Source organism: Lupinus angustifolius, chromosome LG19 (assembly GCF_001865875.1).
Source record: "Lupinus angustifolius cultivar Tanjil chromosome LG19, LupAngTanjil_v1.0, whole genome shotgun sequence".
Lineage (NCBI taxonomy): Eukaryota > Viridiplantae > Streptophyta > Magnoliopsida > Fabales > Fabaceae > Lupinus > Lupinus angustifolius.
In genome coordinates this window covers 16,280,621-16,303,080 of record NC_032027.1, presented here as the reverse complement: position 1 = coordinate 16,303,080, position 22,460 = coordinate 16,280,621, and the positions used below count along the sequence as shown (strand labels likewise).

At 30.3% G+C, this 22,460-nt stretch overlaps 3 protein-coding genes and 1 non-coding gene across 4 annotated transcripts; 3 read left to right on the top strand and 1 right to left on the bottom strand.

Moving 5' to 3' along the window:
- On the top strand, positions 637–4,170 carry LOC109334585 (protein CHUP1, chloroplastic-like). Its single transcript, XM_019570435.1, has 6 exons — positions 637–1,743; positions 2,155–2,286; positions 2,408–2,592; positions 2,708–2,819; positions 3,555–3,689; positions 3,807–4,170. The coding sequence occupies exons 1-6, from the start codon at positions 763–765 to the stop codon at positions 3,930–3,932; spliced, it is 1,671 nt and encodes a 556-aa protein (XP_019425980.1). The 5' UTR covers positions 637–762; the 3' UTR covers positions 3,933–4,170.
- On the top strand, positions 7,280–7,837 carry LOC109334025 (uncharacterized mitochondrial protein AtMg00810-like). Its single transcript, XM_019569597.1, has one exon. The coding sequence runs from the start codon at positions 7,280–7,282 to the stop codon at positions 7,835–7,837; it is 558 nt and encodes a 185-aa protein (XP_019425142.1).
- LOC109334756 (F-box protein At3g56470-like) lies at positions 11,635–12,867 on the top strand. Its single transcript, XM_019570684.1, has one exon. It carries the CDS (start codon positions 11,705–11,707, stop codon positions 12,731–12,733), a length of 1,029 nt encoding a protein of 342 aa, XP_019426229.1. The 5' UTR covers positions 11,635–11,704; the 3' UTR covers positions 12,734–12,867.
- Positions 16,441–16,513, bottom strand: TRNAA-UGC. The gene has a single exon. It is a non-coding gene; the product is annotated as a tRNA-Ala (tRNA).

Here is a 22,460-nt window from a genome sequence, read left to right as displayed (position 1 = left end):
CATAAAAAACAAAATCACTACTTCAACTATATAAAATTGATTAGTACAAATTATTGACATATATAATATTATATTACACATAAATTAACAAATTAATCACATTGTTAATAATACAAATACAACTTCCTTCTTGTATGAATTATTCACGAGTTGCCATCGCCATATGTGAGTGAGTGAACTACCGCCTTTGACTTGCAATTGCAACACAAAACAAACAATAACAACTACCACGTTGGGGTAATAGAGAAATCGCGAGAAAGAATAGTCAAACAAAAATAAACAAATGCCATAAAATTTATTTTTTTGTTAGAAATTAAGTGCAAAATAATTGCTTTCACGCTGCAAGGATGCTTGATTTCATTCTTTAATAATAGTACTCTTAGGATTCATAATTTCATATAATTAAGCTGATTCTCTACACAATTTCATATAAGGATTCATTTTATCACTGGAGACTAGCTCTTCCTAAAAAAGTTATGGATCAATGTAAATATCTTTCCTCGGAACTAATCATAATATTCAAATAACACGTGTTACATTCATATAATGATAGTTTAGGATATACCATCTTCATATTCATTGTTAACACAAGAGAGTAATATTTGAGTTAAGAGTGTTAATAAATAGAAGCTCTCACACTGAAAGTGTGAGACAGCAACATCTTTGTTACTATTAGGTTCCCTTCTCAATCTCAATCTCAATCTCAATCTCTGTTTCATACCAAACAACCCTCATCCTCATCCTCTTCCCAATCTCATTCCAATGGTATCTGCCAAGGTCAAAAAAGTCATTATGTCTTTCCACAAATCCCCTTCTCATAACCCTTCCTCATTCTCACTCTCCCTCTCTGCGTACTTCCCACGCTCCTCTTCTCACTCTCACTCTTCCGACATTACTCAACTTCTTCGTCTTCTTCACGATCTTCAACACAGAGAATCTATCTTACAAACTCAGCTTCTTCAACATAAGCTTCTTAAGGAAAACGACATCGTTTCTAAGGACGCTATCATCCAAGAAATGGAGCTAGAGAACAAGAGCTTGAGGAAAGAGATAAATGAACTCAAGGTCAAAATGGAACAAGACAAGAGAGAGAGTCAGAGGAAGATTAAGGTATTGGAGGATGAGATAATGGAGTTGAAGAAAATTAAATCGGAGGTGTTTTTAAACGACGACGTTTCTTCTACGCAGAGGTTGCAAGGGTTGATGGAAGTGTCGGTTAGGTCTAATCTTATTAATAGTTTGAAGAAAACGGTGTCGTGTCGTGGGAATCAGAATCATGAACAGGTTGAAGCTACAGTTCTGGATTTCGAAAGAGATGTGGCGGAAACTGAAACTCCTTGCGACTCGCTCCAACTCGTTGAGTCAACTCACTCGGGTGTAACTAGTGTTGTTCGATCACACGCGTCTCTCGTTCCAAAACCGCCGCCGATGCGGTTGTCTTCGTTGCCACATTCGACGTCTAGTGGTTTATCTGACTCTACTGCGTCTCCGCCACCGCCGCCGCCGGCGAAAGCTGTGAATAGCGCTGCTCCACCGCCTCCACCGCCGCCTCTGAAGGGGAGAAGGGCGGCTACGGCGAAAGTGGTGAGAATGCCTGAGGTGGTGGAGTTCTATCACTCGTTAATGAGGCGGGAGTCGCATTCCCGGCGAGATTCGAATTCCGTCGTCGCGGAGGTTCCGGCGACGGCGAATACACGTGACATGATCGGCGAGATCGAAAACCGGTCATCTTACCTGATCGCGGTAAGTGTGTGACTGGGTTTTACTGAAATTACGATGTTGCCACTGACCTTTATGTCACTGTCAAGTGCCAATTTTGACTGACATGCTTTAATTTCGAATGCCTTAAAGCAAGAAGTAATCACTCATCAGAATCTAATTTGATGTCCAGAATCGTAAATATTGTGCAAACTAGGCTCATTTTGTAGGATCCCTTATTTCTAGTCACAGAGCAAGACAAAAATAAATAAATAAAGTAGATTCTCTATGCTTTAAGTCAATGAAAGTTGTCATATTTAGGTGATTAGAACCTAATCATATTCAACTACTTTAGAATAATTAAGGTATTATATCCAATTTTTGGCTTATTAGCTGTCATTTATTTCCATTGTTTGAGTATATTGGGGAATATGGCTTGATTGTTGTTGTTTTCAGGTAAAAACAGATGTGGAAACAAAAGGAGATTTTATTAGAAGCTTAATCAAAGAAGTGGAAGGTGCATCATTTACCAACATTGAAGATGTTGTGCTCTTTGTTAAATGGCTTGATGATGAGCTCTCTTATTTGGTATATATTTTTATGTTGTTTAACCTTGTGTTTATTTCTATTTCTATGTTTGCATTTGAGAGATTTTTAAAAAAAATAGAAGGTTTATTCTCAATGGTTCTTGTTTGTGTTTTTGTTTCAGGTGGATGAACGGGCGGTGCTCAAACACTTTGATTGGCCAGAGCAGAAGGCTGATGCTCTTCGTGAAGCTGCATTTGCATATTGTGATCTGAAGAAGCTAGAATCTGAGGCTGCTTCGTCCTTCCGAGATGATTATCGGCAGCCATGTGGTCCTGCTCTCAAGAAGATGCAGGCTCTCTTGGAAAAGTACTTCCCAATTTAATAACTACTTTACTCATTAAAGTGAATTGAATGTTCATGTGCACCCACGGCCTTATAATTACACACACTAATGTTTGGGTTAAAAAATGGGCAATGACAGGTTGGAGCATGGGGTTTACAATATCTCAAGAATGAGGGAGTCAGCAACAAATAGATACAAAGTCTTCAAGATACCAGTACATTGGATGCTTGATAATGGTTTTATGAGTCAGGTAATTTCCATGATCCAACTGTGAAGTTACACGTGCTTATATTTAATGCAATCATAAAATCTATGACATTCATCAATAGGCTAGTACACAGCCAATTGTCTTCCATGTCAAATCCACTAATAGCCAAAAGTTGTTTCAATTACTTTAGATTGAGTCATCACTATAGTACTATATTTTATGGATTTCTAATAATTGTGAATCTTAATTTCATTTTGTCGGAAAGATACTACCAAAACATTTTAGAACATTTAAAAACTAATGTTTTGTTTCTTGGTAAAGTTATCCATGTTGTATATTCAAGAAGGTGCAGTGCTAGTAGCAAAATGACAAAGCAATACGTATACTTTTACTTCTGGGTCTCTGTGCACACCTGCAAGCGCGCACATGTGATCACCAGATCTCTAAAATCTATCTGCTTGTCTGCGTCTGATTATTAACTTGAACAAAACAAAAATAAAGATTCTCTTTTGTTGACTGTTAATTAATATCTTAGTAGTATTTAAATGGAACACTTAGAAGGATAATATAATACAATCTCTATGTTCAAAAATAATTACGTGATTAAAAAGGTAAAAAGCAAAAAGGGCATGTACTTACATGCTAATAAACCAAACACACATTCAGGAATGGGTAGCATGGTAGATAGATAACTATTACTAATTCTCTAGGTACATAGTTAAGAATTCTGATTATAGCTAATTTCATTTATTTCACATGCAATTTTATACTTGGCAGCTCAAGTTGGCATCTGTAAAATTAGCCATGAAGTACATGAAGAGAGTCTCTGCTAAACTCGAGACAGGTGGCGGTGGTCCTGAAGAAGAAGAACTCATTGTCCAAGGAGTTAGGTTTGCATTTCGTGTGCATCAGGTAATTCCTTCAATATATATCCCAACAATAATACAGTATAGGTACCTATTCTCTTACAGTATATATATATATAGGGACCATCTTAAGTAGTAACAATGAGTTGTGGAAATTTGGCAGTTTGCTGGAGGTTTTGATGTTGAGACAATGAGGGCATTCCAAGAATTGAGAGATAAAGCAAGATCATGCCATGTTCAATGTCACAGCCAGCAACAGAAATTTCTATGCAGGTCTGCAACATGCTAGAGCTGGAGCAAACTCATTGCTACACCCGTTTTTGCTGTAAAGATAGTGACATTTTGGTTGTGAATAGAATGGCAATAGTAGCAGCCAATGTTGATGCTGAATGTATTCATGATTCACCAATTCATTAATTATTGGGAAACAAGACAGTAAAATCAATTTGTTTCTTCCTTAGCAAATAGTATTGCTGTTGTGAATTCCCACCATAACGGATCTGCTTTAATCAAATCAACTTCCCCAATATAGAAATTTATATTATATTATATTTATAAGAACTCTTATAGTATTTTGTTTATATGATTCACTCATAGGGACTGAAATAATTGAATCAGTAATGATTTGATTGCAAGTTAAAGCTGTTACAATGTTAATAGTAAGGTTAAAAGGTTTACTCCATATCTTATCAATTCTAGGGAGATCTAATGGTTTGAATAAGTGAATATATCTAAATCATTAAATCTCCCTAGAATTGATAGGTAGAATGTGGAGTAAGTTTTTTAAACTCATTCTTGAATAAGTGAATCTCTTTCTAAATTAAATTAGAAAGTATCACAAGCTAAGGGAGATTTGGTAAGGTGAAGTCGTGTAGTGTCTATCAATTAACTTACAGCTTGCAAATTGTTATTTTCTATGGGTTCATAGGAGAAAATGTATTGGTGGGGAAAGTGTTTAAGTGTATTGGTTGGGGGAAAGGGTTTATGTGTTATGTGTATTGGTTGGGGAAAGGGTTTATGTGGGATGGGATTACATGTCCCCATTTATATCTCACTTGGTGTACCAAACCAATGAGAAAGTTCCATCCACTTAAAAAGAAAAATTATAAAAACAGAAATTAATATTTTAATATTATTTTGTGAAGTTTGATTGATCCAGGACAAAAAAATTATGGAATAGGTGAACATTTTCTGTTTATGTGTATTGGTTGGGGGAAGGGTTTAAGTGCATGATTAAACTTAGTTGCCGTGAGTACTTTACCATGGTATTGATATCTAACTATATCAGGGAGTCAGATTCTTTTCCTATAATTATAGGAAAATGTATTAAAAATTAATAACATTTATATCCTCTAATTTAGATTGAAGTTATAATTTTACTCTTAAAAATACACTATAAAATACAATTATCTTCTACAAAATACAGGTGTAAACTTGTTTTTCATCACTGCATTAATCCAATGAACATTTTTAATACTCTTTACTCACCTCTTACCTAAACTTACACTAATAGTGCATAATGAATGAGAGGAGGTGTCCTAGAGAAGAGGTATACCAAGTGTATATCAACCAAGAAAAAATATTTATAAAATTACATTTATACATTTGTACATAACTATTTATAAAATTACATATAATTTATACATGTGTTTACTATAATTATATGTTTTATTTTAAACAAAGAAAATAAATTATAATAAATTATAAAACACAACTAAAGTAAAAGTGCATAACTCACTTAAATAATTTTTTTTATAGAAAACACATAATTTAAAATAAGGTAATAAATTATATCAAACTACTGAGATTTATCCTTCAACTTAACTAACATTAAATATAACATCATTCCTTAACAAAAATACGGATCCAGACCCAATCCATAGCAGGTATGACATGTTGGTCTACTATTTTATTGGTGCCAGCAAAATTTAAGCAGACACAAGCAAATCTACATTATCTTAAGAGAAAAAATTATATCCCTTGCCAATTTTAAAACATGCATACAGTCTGCAGACAATGATGAATAATTAAAAAAATCATATTAATAAAATTAAATAAAGTAGTTAAAGATAAAAAAGATTAACAATTTTTTTGATATTTTATATAATGTTTAACAAATCACTTTACATTATAATTTTCTTAATGAGTTAAAAATCAAATTACATCATAATTTATTTGAATTTCTTCATTTTTTTTATATTAAATTATGCCTTCGGGCCACATGCTCCCCAACAAAAATGATGGCCCTCATTTTCCATTTTACCTTCTATACCCATTCTCATCCCTATTGAATTTAAGATTATTCACCATATGTGTATTCATTGTGTACTAATTATTAGTGTGAGACAATAATATTATCCTTATATAAAATTTTGCAACAATATTTTATAGAATGATATATCATTTTTATATATAATTTATAGAATGATATATCATTTTTGTATATAATTTATATATACTGCAAAATTTATTTGCACCAACTTTTTATGATTAAAATAATAATAAAGTTAATACACCTTGTCTTCTTCTTCGGAAGCTTCCACTTTCCGTCTATTTCCAATTAAATATATAATGAAAATATAAAAATTCAAATATATTTGCTACTTTATGAGTTCCTTTAAGTTATTTCATCAAAACAAAAATGTTATTTCGATAATGAACAAAATCCAATGTACTATATTCAAAATATAAATAAAACCCACACGCTTGATAACTACTAATAAAATAAAGTTATATAACATGGTATTTTTCAAATTAAAAACTTTCTTTTATTTATTTAAGAGTGAGTATCAATTTTTTTCTCTCAAAATTTTAACATATATCAGTTTGATCTCTAAAAAATTATAAAATTCAAAATGGTCTCAAATGCATCAAATGTAAGTCAAATTAATCATTGTCAAATGTTATAGAACATGTTAGAATGACTAATTTAACTTACCATTATGCTTTTTGGTACTCTTGAATTTTTTCAATTTTTGAAGAAAGTGATATTAATTCATAATTCAGTTTTGTGATAGTTAGTTTATTCTAAATATAGTAATGCAGTTAGTCGTGAGCAACTATATATATCGAGTGTAGTTTGTAATGGAACATGTGAGTTTTGAAATCACTGCAGAGGGGGAGTTAGTTCACATGGCATTATTAGAAGAAATGGAACATGTGAGTTTTGATGATGCAATAAAACACAACCATTGGTTGGAGGCAATGAAGGAAGAACTCAAGTCCATTGAGAAGAATCATACTTGGGAACTCATTCAATTATCAAGTGACAAGAAAGCTATTACATTAAGATGAGTTTACAAGGCAAAAGTAAATCCAAAAGGAGAAGTAACAAATTTTAAAGCTAGGCTTGTTGCAAAGGGATTCTTACAAAAACAAGGCTTAGACTATGATGAAGTCTTTGCACCTGTTGCAAGAATGGAAACCATAAGATTGGTAGTGACATTGGCAAGTTATCATGGGTGGACAATCCAACAGATGGATGTTAAGTCAGCTTTTCTTAATGAAAGTGTACACAAAAGGGTCAAGTTTAAATGGTTTGCTCATAATCTGCTTGTATGTTGAGGATCTGTTGGTGAATGAAGCAAGGTAGATGAAATCGAGGCATTTAAAGAGAGCATGAAGGCATAATTTGAGATGAGTGACCTAGGGAACCTTCCCTACTTCCTAGGAATTGAGTTCATAAGAACTAAGGATGAGATCTTCATGCACCAGAAAAAGTACTCCACTGATATACTAGAGAGGTTTCAGATGCAAACTTGCAACTCTGCTTCAACTCCTATTGAATCAGGGAACATATCACAAACTCTTGAAGAAGAGAATCAACTTGCAGATAAAACTCTCTATAGGCAAATGATTGGATGCTTGAGATATGTCTGCAATACAAGACCTGACATGGCATATGGTGTAGGAGTTGTCAGTAGACATATGGAAACACCTAAGAAGACTCATCTACTAGCAGCAAAGAGGTTACTCAGGTATCTAAAGGGAACAGTTGAGCTTGGCTTACTACTTCCCTGCAAAACCAGCAATCTCAATCACGAAATGTTTGGATTTAGTGATGCTGACTGGTGTGGAGATAAAGCTGACAGGAAGAGCACAACAGGGTATTTGTTTTTGCTTGGAAATGCTCCAATCTCTTGGTGCTCAAAGAAGCAAGATGTGGTTGCCTTATCTTCTTGTGAAGCAGAATAAATTACTGCTTGTATGGCTGCTTGTCAGGTGTTATGGCTTGAAACTTTACTTGAAGAACTGAAGATAAGAAATGAAAAGATTATGGTATTGTTTGTGGATAACAAATCAGCAATAAACCTTGCTAAAAATCCAGTTTCACATGGCAGGAGTAAACACATTGAGATTTCATTTCTTAAGAAGTCAAGTAAGCAAAAGGGAGATTGAAGCTTGATTTATGCAAAAGTGAAGTGCAGCTAGCTGACATCCTAACTAAACCTTTGAAGAAGGAGAGATTTGAGATGTTGAGAATCAAAATAAGAGTATTGGCAGTAAAGGGAAACTGAATTAAGGAGGGATGTTAATTCATAATTCAGTTTTGTGATAGTTAATTTACTTTCTAAGTATAGTAACGCAGTTAGTTGTGAGCAACTATATATATCAAGTGTAGTTTGTAATCTAACTAGTTGGTTCTTGTTTCCTTTGTTCTTCAATTCACACAACAAGTGACATACCTTAAATATAAAAAATGAAGATCTCGTGAGAAAAGTTAAGGCAATAGTGCTGTAAACTTTACTCAATCAATTTGAATGAAGTAGTGTTAGAGGCAAATCTTTCCATTGTGGTAGTGTTTAGGCACCAAATTATTATAGTTGCTTGCTCTTATAAGCACCATCACCCAACTTCATAAATTGTACTTTTTCCCAGAAGTTACTCACTTTTCTGAGTACTCCAACGCTTTAAGAGAAAAGACATAACTTAAGATATAGCCAATAAAATGTAAATACAATCTGAAACGTACTAAAGAATGAACTAAAAGCACCAATGCTCTAAAACACATTTTAATGCAGCATAAAATTTTGTTGACATTTTAGTAAAGCATGCAACAATCAAGAAAAATATGCCATTTAAGTGAATTCTTGTGCCAAAGATAGTTAGTTATAAGTAATATCAATGGTTACAGAATAGGATTTAAGTGTGATAGGGATTAAGGATTGAAAGAAAGAGAATACGTTTTTTAAATAAGAAGATAGAGCATTGAAGATCATACTTACAATCAATTATGAGTTTTTAATGTAATTGATGTCATTTGTTTATTATTTCCTTTTTAAATTTGAAAAACAAGTAATCAATAATTTTGGTTTTTTAATAACTTTAAAGGATTACAAAATATAGTATGATATGCTTATCTTTCCTTCATTTCGAATTCTTGAGGCAAGTGAGCATGAGAAAAATTGTGCTAGAAAAAAAGGATTCACATATTTATAGATATAGGACTGATATGATCAATCACAAGACAAATTGAATTATATTTAGTTTAAGTTCATAATTTTTATGATCAATTCAATTGTATAAAGTTATGAATTCACTGAATCTGGATGAGGAAATAATCTAGGTTTTTAGAGTATTATAACAAGAGAAAAATATATATCGACAGTGTAAAATTTTTATATATCATTAGGGTATCATCTACTATATATTCATATATAATTATCATTGTTTTTTTTATAAATAATAGTGGATGATATAATAAATATGTATAAATATACATATATATTACACTCTTGTAATAAAATAGTAGTTGAAATTTTGGCAAACGGAGAAGGAAATATTCAGTTTATCAAAACAATTTGCAAACTAATTAACACATAACCGATTATTGATTTATATGATACACATTTGATTTCATTTTAAGTAAATATTTGAGTTTGATTCTCGTGAAAACAAAATCTACTCTAAAAAGCGCATCAATCCCAAAATACTAGATAAAATTAGTTTCCGTGAAAACATGATATATGTAGCTAAAGAAAACTAATTTCTAAACGCCTAAAAAGATACAATGAAAAGCAAATTATAAATACATGTGAAAAAGATATATGCATTGACAGTGTACAAGATTTATATACTGTCATTGTATGATCCACCATTTGATGTTTAATTATTGTTGACTTTTCAAAGAAAGTAATCCAAATGAAGGGTGAATAATAGTGTGCATGTGTATAAATCTTTACACTGACAGTGTACAAATTTTACACTCTAAATACATATGGAACAAATACATATTTTCACAAACTCAAGTACTTGAAGTCTGAATTGGACTTTAGTTTATTAATTCGTAGATAGACAAATAAACCTGAACATCATGAACCGTAGAGATGTAAAATCTCTTGTATTAAAATGTTTAAATTATGTACATTATGTGTAGTTGCGATTTTCTAGAAATATGATCACCAAATCCGAAATTCGATGTATCCCATGTACGTGTCAAATTAGTGCATTCAAATTCAAATTATAAAAAAAACGGGTTTCATCAAATCTCGATTTTGATTTATCTCAGTTAATACCAAATTCATTTAAATTTTAAATAGTTCATGATCTTCACTGGTCAATGATTTTGTGGAATGATAGAGAATAATCCTTTTAAACAAATGTTCATAAACAACAAATATCATATATATCAAAATAAGGGATTCCGATTTGGATATGCATTATCAAATTTTCACTATATAAAAAAAATATGATCCATGATTATCAACAATTAAGTGTAAATATTTATATCAATTCTTTTATATAAAAAAATCATCATGGTGCATCATTTTTTCATATTATTCAAACACAATATTATTGAGGCGATTCTAATTCTTAATTCCAAAACCTACAATTGTGATGACTAATCATTAAATGTGTAAAGATTTAAAATAACGTATGTTTAAAAGGAAATATTGTTTATTAACAATATGAAGATTGTATCATATATTAAAAAAATAATGAAAATACAATTACTTGATAAAACTAATGATTAGCAACCCGTGCATTGATCGAGATAAAGCTAAAAACTAATTAAAGGATAAGATGAGATATGCTAATGCATTACCTTAGAGAACTTTGTTAGTTGTTACAGATATTCCAAATTTAAAGGGTCCAATGATAAATAGAGGTGAAGTTAATAAAAATTAAGAAGCCATTCATTACTAAGAAAAAAAGAAAGAAGCCAATCCTTTCTTGCAAAAATATTGGTGTTCTTGATTCCTATTTCCAAAACCCCAAGGTAATGCTCTCCTCTTCTTCAATGAATTTTTGTTTGGATAAGTCCTCTTCAATGGATTTTGTAGTGCAATGCTTCAATTTATGAGCATGTTTTGGTGTTCTTGATATTAGTGAGTGTATACTTCTATTCACCTTGAAGTAGATGATAGTTTTATTGTGCTTTTCAACGAGTGCCACAAAGTGATGGGAGTTTCACAAATCTTATTAGTAAAACTTTATTAGGAAAAACTATAGCCTCATATCTTCACCTATTTTTGCTTCTTATTAATGTTGTTTTTTGCTATTGTGAACACAATCACCGAGTTTTTTTTTATATTTTTGTATACTATTGAGGTGTAAAAATCTTATTTCATGATATAATATTTTACTTGTATTTCTTGATTCTTTTTATATGCGGTAGAAGTCTTTCTATCCCGATGGGATCCAAGATTGCAATTATTCATGCTCCTACAATTAGATGATAGTGGGGCTTTATTCTTTGTTTGTTTTGTTTCTTGCGAACAAAAATAATAGGAATTTTAACCTTTAAGATGTTATTTCAGCACAAGTCATAGATCGGTTCATAGATATTTTATAGTATTCTCATACATGCAGTTGTACATTTTTTAAACTATGTTAAACTTTGGTCATTGAATAGATGCTTATTTCACTCATAACATTCTCATATCACCTTTTTTTTTCTACACTCTTTTTATCCTTACTTACAACTATTGATCCAAAGATTTTTTCTCCTATGAAAGCAGCAATATATAGATGCTTATTGATTATTGTAAAGCATATGTGAAAAATAGTTTGGAAAAGGAGGTGCAAGATGATAACTTTTCTTTCATTTCTTGTGCTTACATGAATTGGGTTGCTGAAAGTGTTGTTAATTTTCTATTTCTGGTAAACTTATTAACTTGTTTTACATTTAGATCTATGGAGCAGATTGAAATGTTAGAGGCAGTTTCTAACGAATGTGAAATGACATGGAAACTGCAATGGTCTACTTTGCCACATGATCTGCTATCACAAATTATTGATAGGTTAGGGCTTATTGAGTTTCTGAGTTTCCATGGTGTCTGCAAAGATTGGCGCATCGCTTCTATGAGATCTTCACCTGAAGAAAAATCTAGAGATCTTTGGTTTCTTATATATGGTGAAGGTTCTAATTGTTCTCTCTTAAGCAAGCAAGATAAACTCTACAACATTGAGCTTCCAGAATTGGTTGGTGCTACATGTCTTGCATCTTATAAGGGATGGTTGCTTTTATTTTGCAATGGTGCAATGTTCTTCTTTAGTCCTTTCTCAAGAGCAAAAATTGATGTACCAAATTGTCCTATCACTGAATTATCTGACCATGTTGCAGCATTTTCATGTGACCCAACATCTCAGAACTGCATCATTGCTGTGATTAGCCGCACAAGTGATGAAGAATTAGAGCTTCACATGCTTTTCAAGGGAAGTAGCCAATGGTCTAAGTGCAACTTTTCTTGTGATAAACCTAATCTAAATACAATAAGAGGTGCCATGTTTCATAATGGAGAATTTAACTTTTTGGATCGGTTTGAAGGGTTAGTTACATTCGATGCTTGCAAAAACAAAGAATGGAATAGTTATCGTCTAGTTAAGAATGATAAATCTGTGAAGAATGTGTTGGATTACTATATACAAAGAGATTATTGTGTAGTGAAGGATATTAAGAGAAAAATGGAACTTGAGGATAATGTTTCCATTACAACATGTGGGACATTTCACCTTAGGGGTAAACATAACATTCTAGTTCCAGGAGAGACAATTGAGGCAGCAGAAGGATCTGAAAGTACCAACAACCTTAAAGGGGTTTGGATTCAACCAAGATACTTTCACATTGAACCAAACCAAAGCTGGTAACTTGTTTGGTATTTTCACTTTATCTACTTTTCATTTTGCTTATCTGTTTTTTTGGGTTTATTTGAAACTTTAGATTTTAGATCAAAACGATGTTACCTTATGTCTACGGATTTGGAGCACATATATTTTTTTGCCACTTGTATGGCTTTGTTTTATGGTTGGTCTAATATTCCCATCAAATTGTGAATATGTGCATGCAAACAATTTTTTATGAGCAAAATAATTGTATTAATAAAGTGGAAGAGTTACCCAAATATAAATAATGGACTCAAATAAAAAATCTAATAGGTAGTACTAACTGCACTAGAAATACAAGACTAAGAATATTTACACCATTAGCTAAAATTACAAGTGAGAAATCATTTCCTAGTAGAAAACCACTTCAATGATCTTCCTTATATTATCAAGTTCAATATGTATATGGAGCTATGTGAATATAGTCTCATTCCTTATCAACCAAATAAAGCAAGCTCTTGTGTACAAAGGGTCATTCCTTATCACTCCTTTTTCTCAATCCAAGAACTTGGAGCTTGGACTAGTATGTCATCATTTGAAATATTGTTCATGTATTGTTCAACCTCTCTCACCACTCTTTTGTGTGATGATTATGAGTGATGTGTATTTGAGATGAGGAACAAAGAAAGTGTGGTTGGAGAAGGTGGGGATGGAGGAAGAGGGATTGGTTTGGACTTCACCGGTTTTGACCTCTATTGATGTGTTTTGACTGATTTGGTGAACCCATTTGAATCCTTCATAATTCATGTTAGCATCTAATTACTCCCTAAATCTTAAATTACCATTTCAGTCTTTACATTTTAAAATTGTGACCCATATTGCTACATTTGTCAGCATATATCACACGCTACCTACAAATTTGAAGTTTTTCACGTAGGAAAATCTTTACCCAATCATCAAAATGACTTCATTTGGAAAGGTGAGTTTACATCTTCTGTTTTGAAAGACGTTCATTTGTAGCTTCAAGTTGATGAGCTAAAACCTACAACAATCATTAAGTCTTTGAACATGCATGATGCTATTGGTCATAGAACTATTGGTTCTGAGATATAGAGGATGATATGGTTTGCATGTTGTGTGGTCTATATGGATGCTAATGAATTTTATGCATATAATGGATCTCATTCAAGTCCAATTTTGGTGTTGGTTTCAATCAAAGTAGCTCCAACTTCTTTACTTTTTACTAATTGGTGAAATAACCCAATTACTTGTATTTCTATATCGTCTAAAATGATCAATTTATGATCTTTATCTTGTATCGGGTTAACACCTCTTTGTGTTTCTTTAATATATTTTCTCTTTATTTTACTCCATGAAATATTTTTACATGTACTCTATTACTCCCTAATTCATCACTTCTCATTTCTGAATTACACCTAAGGTCTTCTCCTTCTTAGTACACATCCAAAATTTAAGGGATCTTAACACATCTTATGAATCTGCAACGCGGACTTTGAAGTTCCTAAATGTCACATACAGCTCCCATATTAAGTGCAAGATCAACTTAAAATTAGTAGGTCAAAAGTATAATGAGTATGAAAAACAAGTAAACCAAATTGTACATACGTTAATGTAACTCATATTAGTTGTATCATTGTTAATTAAGACAGTATTATATACCTGAGATACACAATAGATAATTGTCAAAGACAACACCCAAAAGATATATAATTTCAAAGGCATCACTCTGAAAAATTATAATACAAAAAATAGAAGATATATGTGAAACCACAACAACATAGGTATTCCTATTTACCATGTTTAACAATGTGTCATGTCACCTATTCTATCATCATTAATAGACATAGGTTGACAAATAGAGTAACATGGGTTATGATTTTGAAAAGTGGAGAATGAAATGATAATTTAAATTTATTAAAAATTAATTTAATGCATAGAGAAATCATGATTCATGAAGGACTCAAACAAGGGTTTATTCTTTTTTTTAACTTTTGCATGTACACCCCTAAGGGTGTTACTTATAAGTGCATATTCCACTTATTCTAAACTAAATTTTGGTGTATTTTTACTTCAAATTATTCACACATAGACTTTTAAAGTATAAATTATTAGTAGTATATAATTAACAAAATCTCTCTCATCAATGTATCAATTGCATATTATTTACATGAATTGAGTGTGAAAAGTAGGAGAAAAGCATTTCGCTCAGCGAGAAAGAAAGGACTCATTCAACGAGAATAAATTAGGAAATTTAGAATTGTAGAACGTCACAACTTGCTCAACAAGCATCCTATCATTGAGCGTAACGAGCTTATATGGAGGTCGTCGTTCAAAAAAATTAATCGATCTTGTGCAGCACTTTAAAAGCAAAATACATTCAATTTTGGAACTCTATCTTTTCTCCATTTCTTCATTTTCGCTTTCTTATATTTATGTCTTTATTTTGAAGGCTTTTGCAACCCATGTGGGAGAGAGAAAGATATTTGAAGATTAAATGCAATGTAACCTTGTAGAGCTCACTTTGGTGCTCCTTCATGAAAGTCATATTTGCTTCTCCATTTTGTTGGTTACCATATAAATGAGTAACCTACCCCTCTATTGTCAGAATTAGATGTAATTATTCACTTTAATGTATCTATTATGATTCATTTCAATATATTCATGTTTTATGCAATGATTTCTATGGTTTATTCTTATTCTTAATGTTTGTTACTTAAAACATGATTTTAGATGTTGAATGTGTTTTTTGCAAATCACATGTTTGAATCTAGACTAGAATATATCATCAAATGTATCTAATTTTTAGTTTTGTTATCATGGAAATGAGTAGGTAACTCATTTGTTATGAAGATCAGATGTAGTTATTCACTTTAATGTATCTATTATGATTTGTTTAATATACTCATATTTATGCAATGATTTATTCTTGTTCTTAATGTTTGTTTTAGATTAGGCACTTAAAGAATGGTTTTAGATGTTGAATGTGTTTTTGGAAATCCCATAATTAAGTTTAAACAAGAGTATAACATCAAATATATCTAATTTTTAGTACCAGAGATAGAGTGATGAATGAATATAACATCCAAGCTTCTTACAAGTAAATTTATTAATCATTAAAAGAATTAAAACTTTGGGAATGAGTTGTTTATCTTCTCATTAGCATACTAATGATGCTAGCTAGTAATGATGATGAGGAAACCAAAGTTATGCAGTTTTTATGAGTTAAATCATTTGGACATTGAAATGTTGAGTATCAAAATATAATTACAATACTTTTATCACATTTATTCTTTATTCTAGTTTCTAGTTTCTAGTTATTTAATTCCAAAAATAAAATCACTTGTAAAATACCTTAGTTTAAGACCATCATTATTGTCTAATGCTCACTATTACTAAGTTCATATAGATATGATAATTCTTTATACTTATTTGTGACAAATCGATTTAGTATTATTTATTTGTGGGTTAGTAGTTATGACTTCATTGATAGAAAATAATATTTTCTAAATTTAAAATTTAAGTTTAGCAACAAACAAGTTATTTCAAGGTTTAATTTCTTAAAACGTTGAATTTAGCAAGGTTTAAAATGTTGACTTTTCAAATTATTTCATTTCTTAAAACATTGATTTTATAACACTGTTACTCAGGTTGTTGATTTTTTTTTAAAAAGTACAAGCGATAAAAATATATAAAATTGGCATTAACCAAGAGAAAAATGTAAAGTACAAGGGTGGAGATGCAGGGGATCGAACCCTGTACCTCTCGCATGCAAAGCGAGCGCTCTACCATTTGAGCTACATCCCCATGATACTTGGAATGAGACAACGGCTATATTAGAATATGAATAGGAGGTTGATCAATAAAATTCAAGATTTCAACTGTAATTTGAAAGTTCCATTATCAACGTTAAGGCATAACTAAATCAAAGTAGAAAATAAATTTTTTTGCTGGAAAAAAATTAAAGGGTATTATCATTCAACTAAAAGCTATGTTATAGCATTATCCGAGAATAAGAGAAGAGTATTGAAACTAAAGGTCGTTATTTCTATCAAGTACTTCATAAAATAGTATAAAAGAAGGCTATCCAAAAGAAGAAGAAGGGAACCCATAAATGATATAATTCGAATATGAGACAACATGGGCATTGGGCACAAAAGGAGTAGTCTCAATTTACTCAACTCACTTCTAAGCAAAACCTTAATTGCCAATAGTGTTGTGACCATGGCAACAAGTCCTGCCTAAAAATAGAAATAGCAAAGAAGATTTGAGAGACGAAAAAGAGATTATTATTGTTTTGGTATGTTTCAAAAATGGAGAAGATATTATTATTGTCTTGGTATGTTTCAGAAATGGAGAAGAGATGAGTTAAGGATTAATATTGTAGTTATAGAAATCTCGACTAAAATGAATGTTTTTTTGAAGCTCATGGGGATAGAATAAAATGATACAAAAAGATCTTGATTTTATACTTTTAATTTAAAAAAGTTATGACCGGAATTATGTCGTTTAGATGTGAGTAAATATTTTTTGGCATAAACCTCTATGTATGTGCAAGTATGAAGATAATGTATCATGACACCGATTTTGTCATCGTTAATAGATATAGGACGACAAATAGAGTAAAATGGATTACTATTTTGAAAAGTGAAGAATGAAATATTAATTTAAATTTATTAAAAGCTAATCTCATCCTTAGAGAAATCATGAAGGACCCAAATGAATGTTGACTCTTTTTTTAAACTTTTCCTTGCACATCTTTAAGGGGAGCACATCTGTTGTTCCATAATCAATGTCCATGTGCCATAAGTTAGAATGATCAAAAAAATATTTAAAAATCAAGTTTTAATTTAATATAAATGACACGTAAAATGACCCTAGGTGTAGACAACAAAATGTGTACTCATCTTTAATGGTGTTATTTATAAGTGCATATTCCACTTATTCTAATTTAAATTTTGTCATATTTTTACTTCAAATTGCTCACACTTCTACACTTTTAAATTATAAATTGTTGTAGTATACAATTAACAAAATCTCTCTCATGAATATATCAATTGCATATTATTTACATGAATTGAGATGTGAAAAGGACGAGAATAACCAAAGCATCTCGTTCAACAAGAAATAAAGGGCTCGCTCAACGAGAATCAATCATAGAATTTAGAATTCCAGAACATCACAACTTGTTCAACGAGCATCCCGCCATTGAGCATGACGAGCTTATATGGAGGTCATCGTTCAACAAGATTAATCGATATTGTGCAGCACTTAATACATTCATTTTTAGAACTCTATCTTCCTCCATTTCTTCATTTTCGATTTCTTATATTTATGTTTGTAGTATTAAAGCTTTTGCAACCCATTAGAGACTGAGAAGGATTTGAAGATTAAATACAATATAACTTTGTGGAGCTCACTATAGTACTTTTTCATGGATGGTTTTCATTTCCGCTTCTCTGTTTTGTTGGTTATCATAAAAATGAGTAACTAACCCCTCTATTGTCAAGATTAGATGTAGTTATTCACTTTAATATATCTATTATGATTCATTTTAGTATATTCATGTTTTATGAAATGATTGATATGGTTTATTCTTGTTCTTGATGTTTGTTTTAGTTTTGCCACCTAAAGCATGATTTTAGATGTTGAATGTGTTTTTGGAAAACACATGTTTGAATCTAAACTAGAATAACTCTTCAAATTAAATGTGTCTAATTTTTAGTTTCGTTACCATAGAAATGAGTAACTAACCCCTTTATTATGAGGATCAGATGTATTATTCACTTTAATGTATTTATTATGATTCATTTTAATATACTCATGTCTATGCAAGGATTTCTATAGTTCACTCTTGTTCTTAATGTTTGTTTTATTTTTGTCACCTAAAGCATGATTTTAGATGTTGAATGTGTTTTCAGAAATAATGTAAAATCTATATACTGACAGTATAAATATTTATACATAGTCAATGTATCATCCACTATTTATTTGTATTAGTTTTTTAAAAGTCAATGATGATTAGAAATAATTGTGAATGATACAGTAATAGTATAAAAAATTCTTACACTATCAGTACATACATCTTTTCTCTTTTAGAAATCCTATGATTAAATTTGAACTAGAATATATCATCAAATGTGTCTAATTTTTAGTAATAGAGATAGATTGATAAATCAACATAACATCCAAGTTTATTACAAGAATCATTAAAAGTATTAAAGGTTTGGGAATGAGTTGTTTAGCTAGAAATGATGATGAGGAAACAAAAATGTATACAGTTTTTATGAGTTAAATCATTTAGACGTTGAAATGTTGAGTATTGAAATATAATTACAATACTTTTTATCATTCTTTATATAGTTTCTAGTTGTTTAATTCCAAAATTAAAATCACTCGTGAAAAACCTTAGTTTAAGACCATTATTATTGTCTAATGCCTAATAATGGTTATAATAGTTTTTATACACAAATCGATTTGGTATTTCATTGAAATATTTGTGGGTTATTAGTTATGACTTCATTGATAGAAAGGAATGTCTTATAAGTTTAAAATTTAAGAGACTTATTTGAAACAAAAAACTGAATAACTTACAACAAAAAAATGTAAGAGTTTTGCCATAAATTTATAGAATGAGATGATTTAAATTATATGAGATTGAGAATGTTATTTAGAGTGATTTTATATCTTATATCCAATCAAATTAAATATAGGAATTATTGATATATTATTAAAATTATCAAATTACAAATCCTTTTCAATTTTGTATTTACAATCATTCGTTCCTAATTTAAAAAATTATTTCATTTCTATATAAACTTCATTTTAGCAACAAACAAGTTATTTCAAATAGTATTATTAATACCGTAGTTATCAAACTGGTTAGAGTATTAATATAGTGGTATAGCGGTTTAATCGATGATTCACTAATTAAATCGCATACTGACGAAATTAGATATAAAAATATAATATATTATTATGAATGTTGAAATATCAAAAGAAATCAATATTTTTTTAATTTCATTATAAAAATAATTTTAAATAAAAACCAGTCGGTATGGCCGGTACGGTTCAACTGAAAATCGGCCAGTATAACTAGTTTTGGCCGGTTTTAATCGATATGATTGCATGATCGATATAATTATTGTACCATACTAGTATTAAGACTGGTTTACTGATTGAACCAGTCGGCACAACCGGTTTTTATAACACTGATTTCAAGGTTTAATTTCTTAAAACATTGAATTTATCAAGGTTTAAAATGTGGAGTTTTCAAATTATTTCATTTCTTACAACATTTATTTTATAAAACTGTTACTCAGGTTGTTGATATTTCTTTAAAAAAAATACAAGCGATAGAAATATAAAAAATTGGCACTAACCAAGAGAAAAATGTAAAGTACAAAGAAGAGATGAGTTAAGGATTAATATTGTAGTTATAGAAATCTCGACTAAAATGAATGTTTTTTTGAAGCTCATGGGGATAGAATAAAATGATACAAAAAGATCTTGATTTTATACTTTTAATTTAAAAAAGTTATGACCGGAATTATGTCGTTTAGATGTGAGTAAATATTTTTTGGCATAAACCTCTATGTATGTGCAAGTATGAAGATAATGTATCATGACACCGATTTTGTCATCGTTAATAGATATAGGACGACAAATAGAGTAAAATGGATTACTATTTTGAAAAGTGAAGAATGAAATATTAATTTAAATTTATTAAAAGCTAATCTCATCCTTAGAGAAATCATGAAGGACCCAAATGAATGTTGACTCTTTTTTTAAACTTTTCCTTGCACATCTTTAAGGGGAGCACATCTGTTGTTCCATAATCAATGTCCATGTGCCATAAGTTAGAATGATCAAAAAAATATTTAAAAATCAAGTTTTAATTTAATATAAATGACACGTAAAATGACCCTAGGTGTAGACAACAAAATGTGTACTCATCTTTAATGGTGTTATTTATAAGTGCATATTCCACTTATTCTAATTTAAATTTTGTCATATTTTTACTTCAAATTGCTCACACTTCTACACTTTTAAATTATAAATTGTTGTAGTATACAATTAACAAAATCTCTCTCATGAATATATCAATTGCATATTATTTACATGAATTGAGATGTGAAAAGGACGAGAATAACCAAAGCATCTCGTTCAACAAGAAATAAAGGGCTCGCTCAACGAGAATCAATCATAGAATTTAGAATTCCAGAACATCACAACTTGTTCAACGAGCATCCCGCCATTGAGCATGACGAGCTTATATGGAGGTCATCGTTCAACAAGATTAATCGATATTGTGCAGCACTTAATACATTCATTTTTAGAACTCTATCTTCCTCCATTTCTTCATTTTCGATTTCTTATATTTATGTTTGTAGTATTAAAGCTTTTGCAACCCATTAGAGACTGAGAAGGATTTGAAGATTAAATACAATATAACTTTGTGGAGCTCACTATAGTACTTTTTCATGGATGGTTTTCATTTCCGCTTCTCTGTTTTGTTGGTTATCATAAAAATGAGTAACTAACCCCTCTATTGTCAAGATTAGATGTAGTTATTCACTTTAATATATCTATTATGATTCATTTTAGTATATTCATGTTTTATGAAATGATTGATATGGTTTATTCTTGTTCTTGATGTTTGTTTTAGTTTTGCCACCTAAAGCATGATTTTAGATGTTGAATGTGTTTTTGGAAAACACATGTTTGAATCTAAACTAGAATAACTCTTCAAATTAAATGTGTCTAATTTTTAGTTTCGTTACCATAGAAATGAGTAACTAACCCCTTTATTATGAGGATCAGATGTATTATTCACTTTAATGTATTTATTATGATTCATTTTAATATACTCATGTCTATGCAAGGATTTCTATAGTTCACTCTTGTTCTTAATGTTTGTTTTATTTTTGTCACCTAAAGCATGATTTTAGATGTTGAATGTGTTTTCAGAAATAATGTAAAATCTATATACTGACAGTATAAATATTTATACATAGTCAATGTATCATCCACTATTTATTTGTATTAGTTTTTTAAAAGTCAATGATGATTAGAAATAATTGTGAATGATACAGTAATAGTATAAAAAATTCTTACACTATCAGTACATACATCTTTTCTCTTTTAGAAATCCTATGATTAAATTTGAACTAGAATATATCATCAAATGTGTCTAATTTTTAGTAATAGAGATAGATTGATAAATCAACATAACATCCAAGTTTATTACAAGAATCATTAAAAGTATTAAAGGTTTGGGAATGAGTTGTTTAGCTAGAAATGATGATGAGGAAACAAAAATGTATACAGTTTTTATGAGTTAAATCATTTAGACGTTGAAATGTTGAGTATTGAAATATAATTACAATACTTTTTATCATTCTTTATATAGTTTCTAGTTGTTTAATTCCAAAATTAAAATCACTCGTGAAAAACCTTAGTTTAAGACCATTATTATTGTCTAATGCCTAATAATGGTTATAATAGTTTTTATACACAAATCGATTTGGTATTTCATTGAAATATTTGTGGGTTATTAGTTATGACTTCATTGATAGAAAGGAATGTCTTATAAGTTTAAAATTTAAGAGACTTATTTGAAACAAAAAACTGAATAACTTACAACAAAAAAATGTAAGAGTTTTGCCATAAATTTATAGAATGAGATGATTTAAATTATATGAGATTGAGAATGTTATTTAGAGTGATTTTATATCTTATATCCAATCAAATT

Coding starts and splice junctions, on each gene's coding strand:
- LOC109334025 (XM_019569597.1), top strand. CDS start 7,280: ATGAGTGACCTAGGGAACCTTCCCTACTTCCTAGGAATTGAGTTCATA.
- LOC109334585 (XM_019570435.1), top strand. CDS start 763: ATGGTATCTGCCAAGGTCAAAAAAGTCATTATGTCTTTCCACAAATCC. Junction 2,287..2,407: donor ATGATGAGCTCTCTTATTTG/GTATATATTTTT, acceptor TTTTTGTTTCAG/GTGGATGAACGGGCGGTGCT. Junction 3,690..3,806: donor TTGCATTTCGTGTGCATCAG/GTAATTCCTTCA, acceptor GAAATTTGGCAG/TTTGCTGGAGGTTTTGATGT.
- LOC109334756 (XM_019570684.1), top strand. CDS start 11,705: ATGAATTGGGTTGCTGAAAGTGTTGTTAATTTTCTATTTCTGGTAAAC.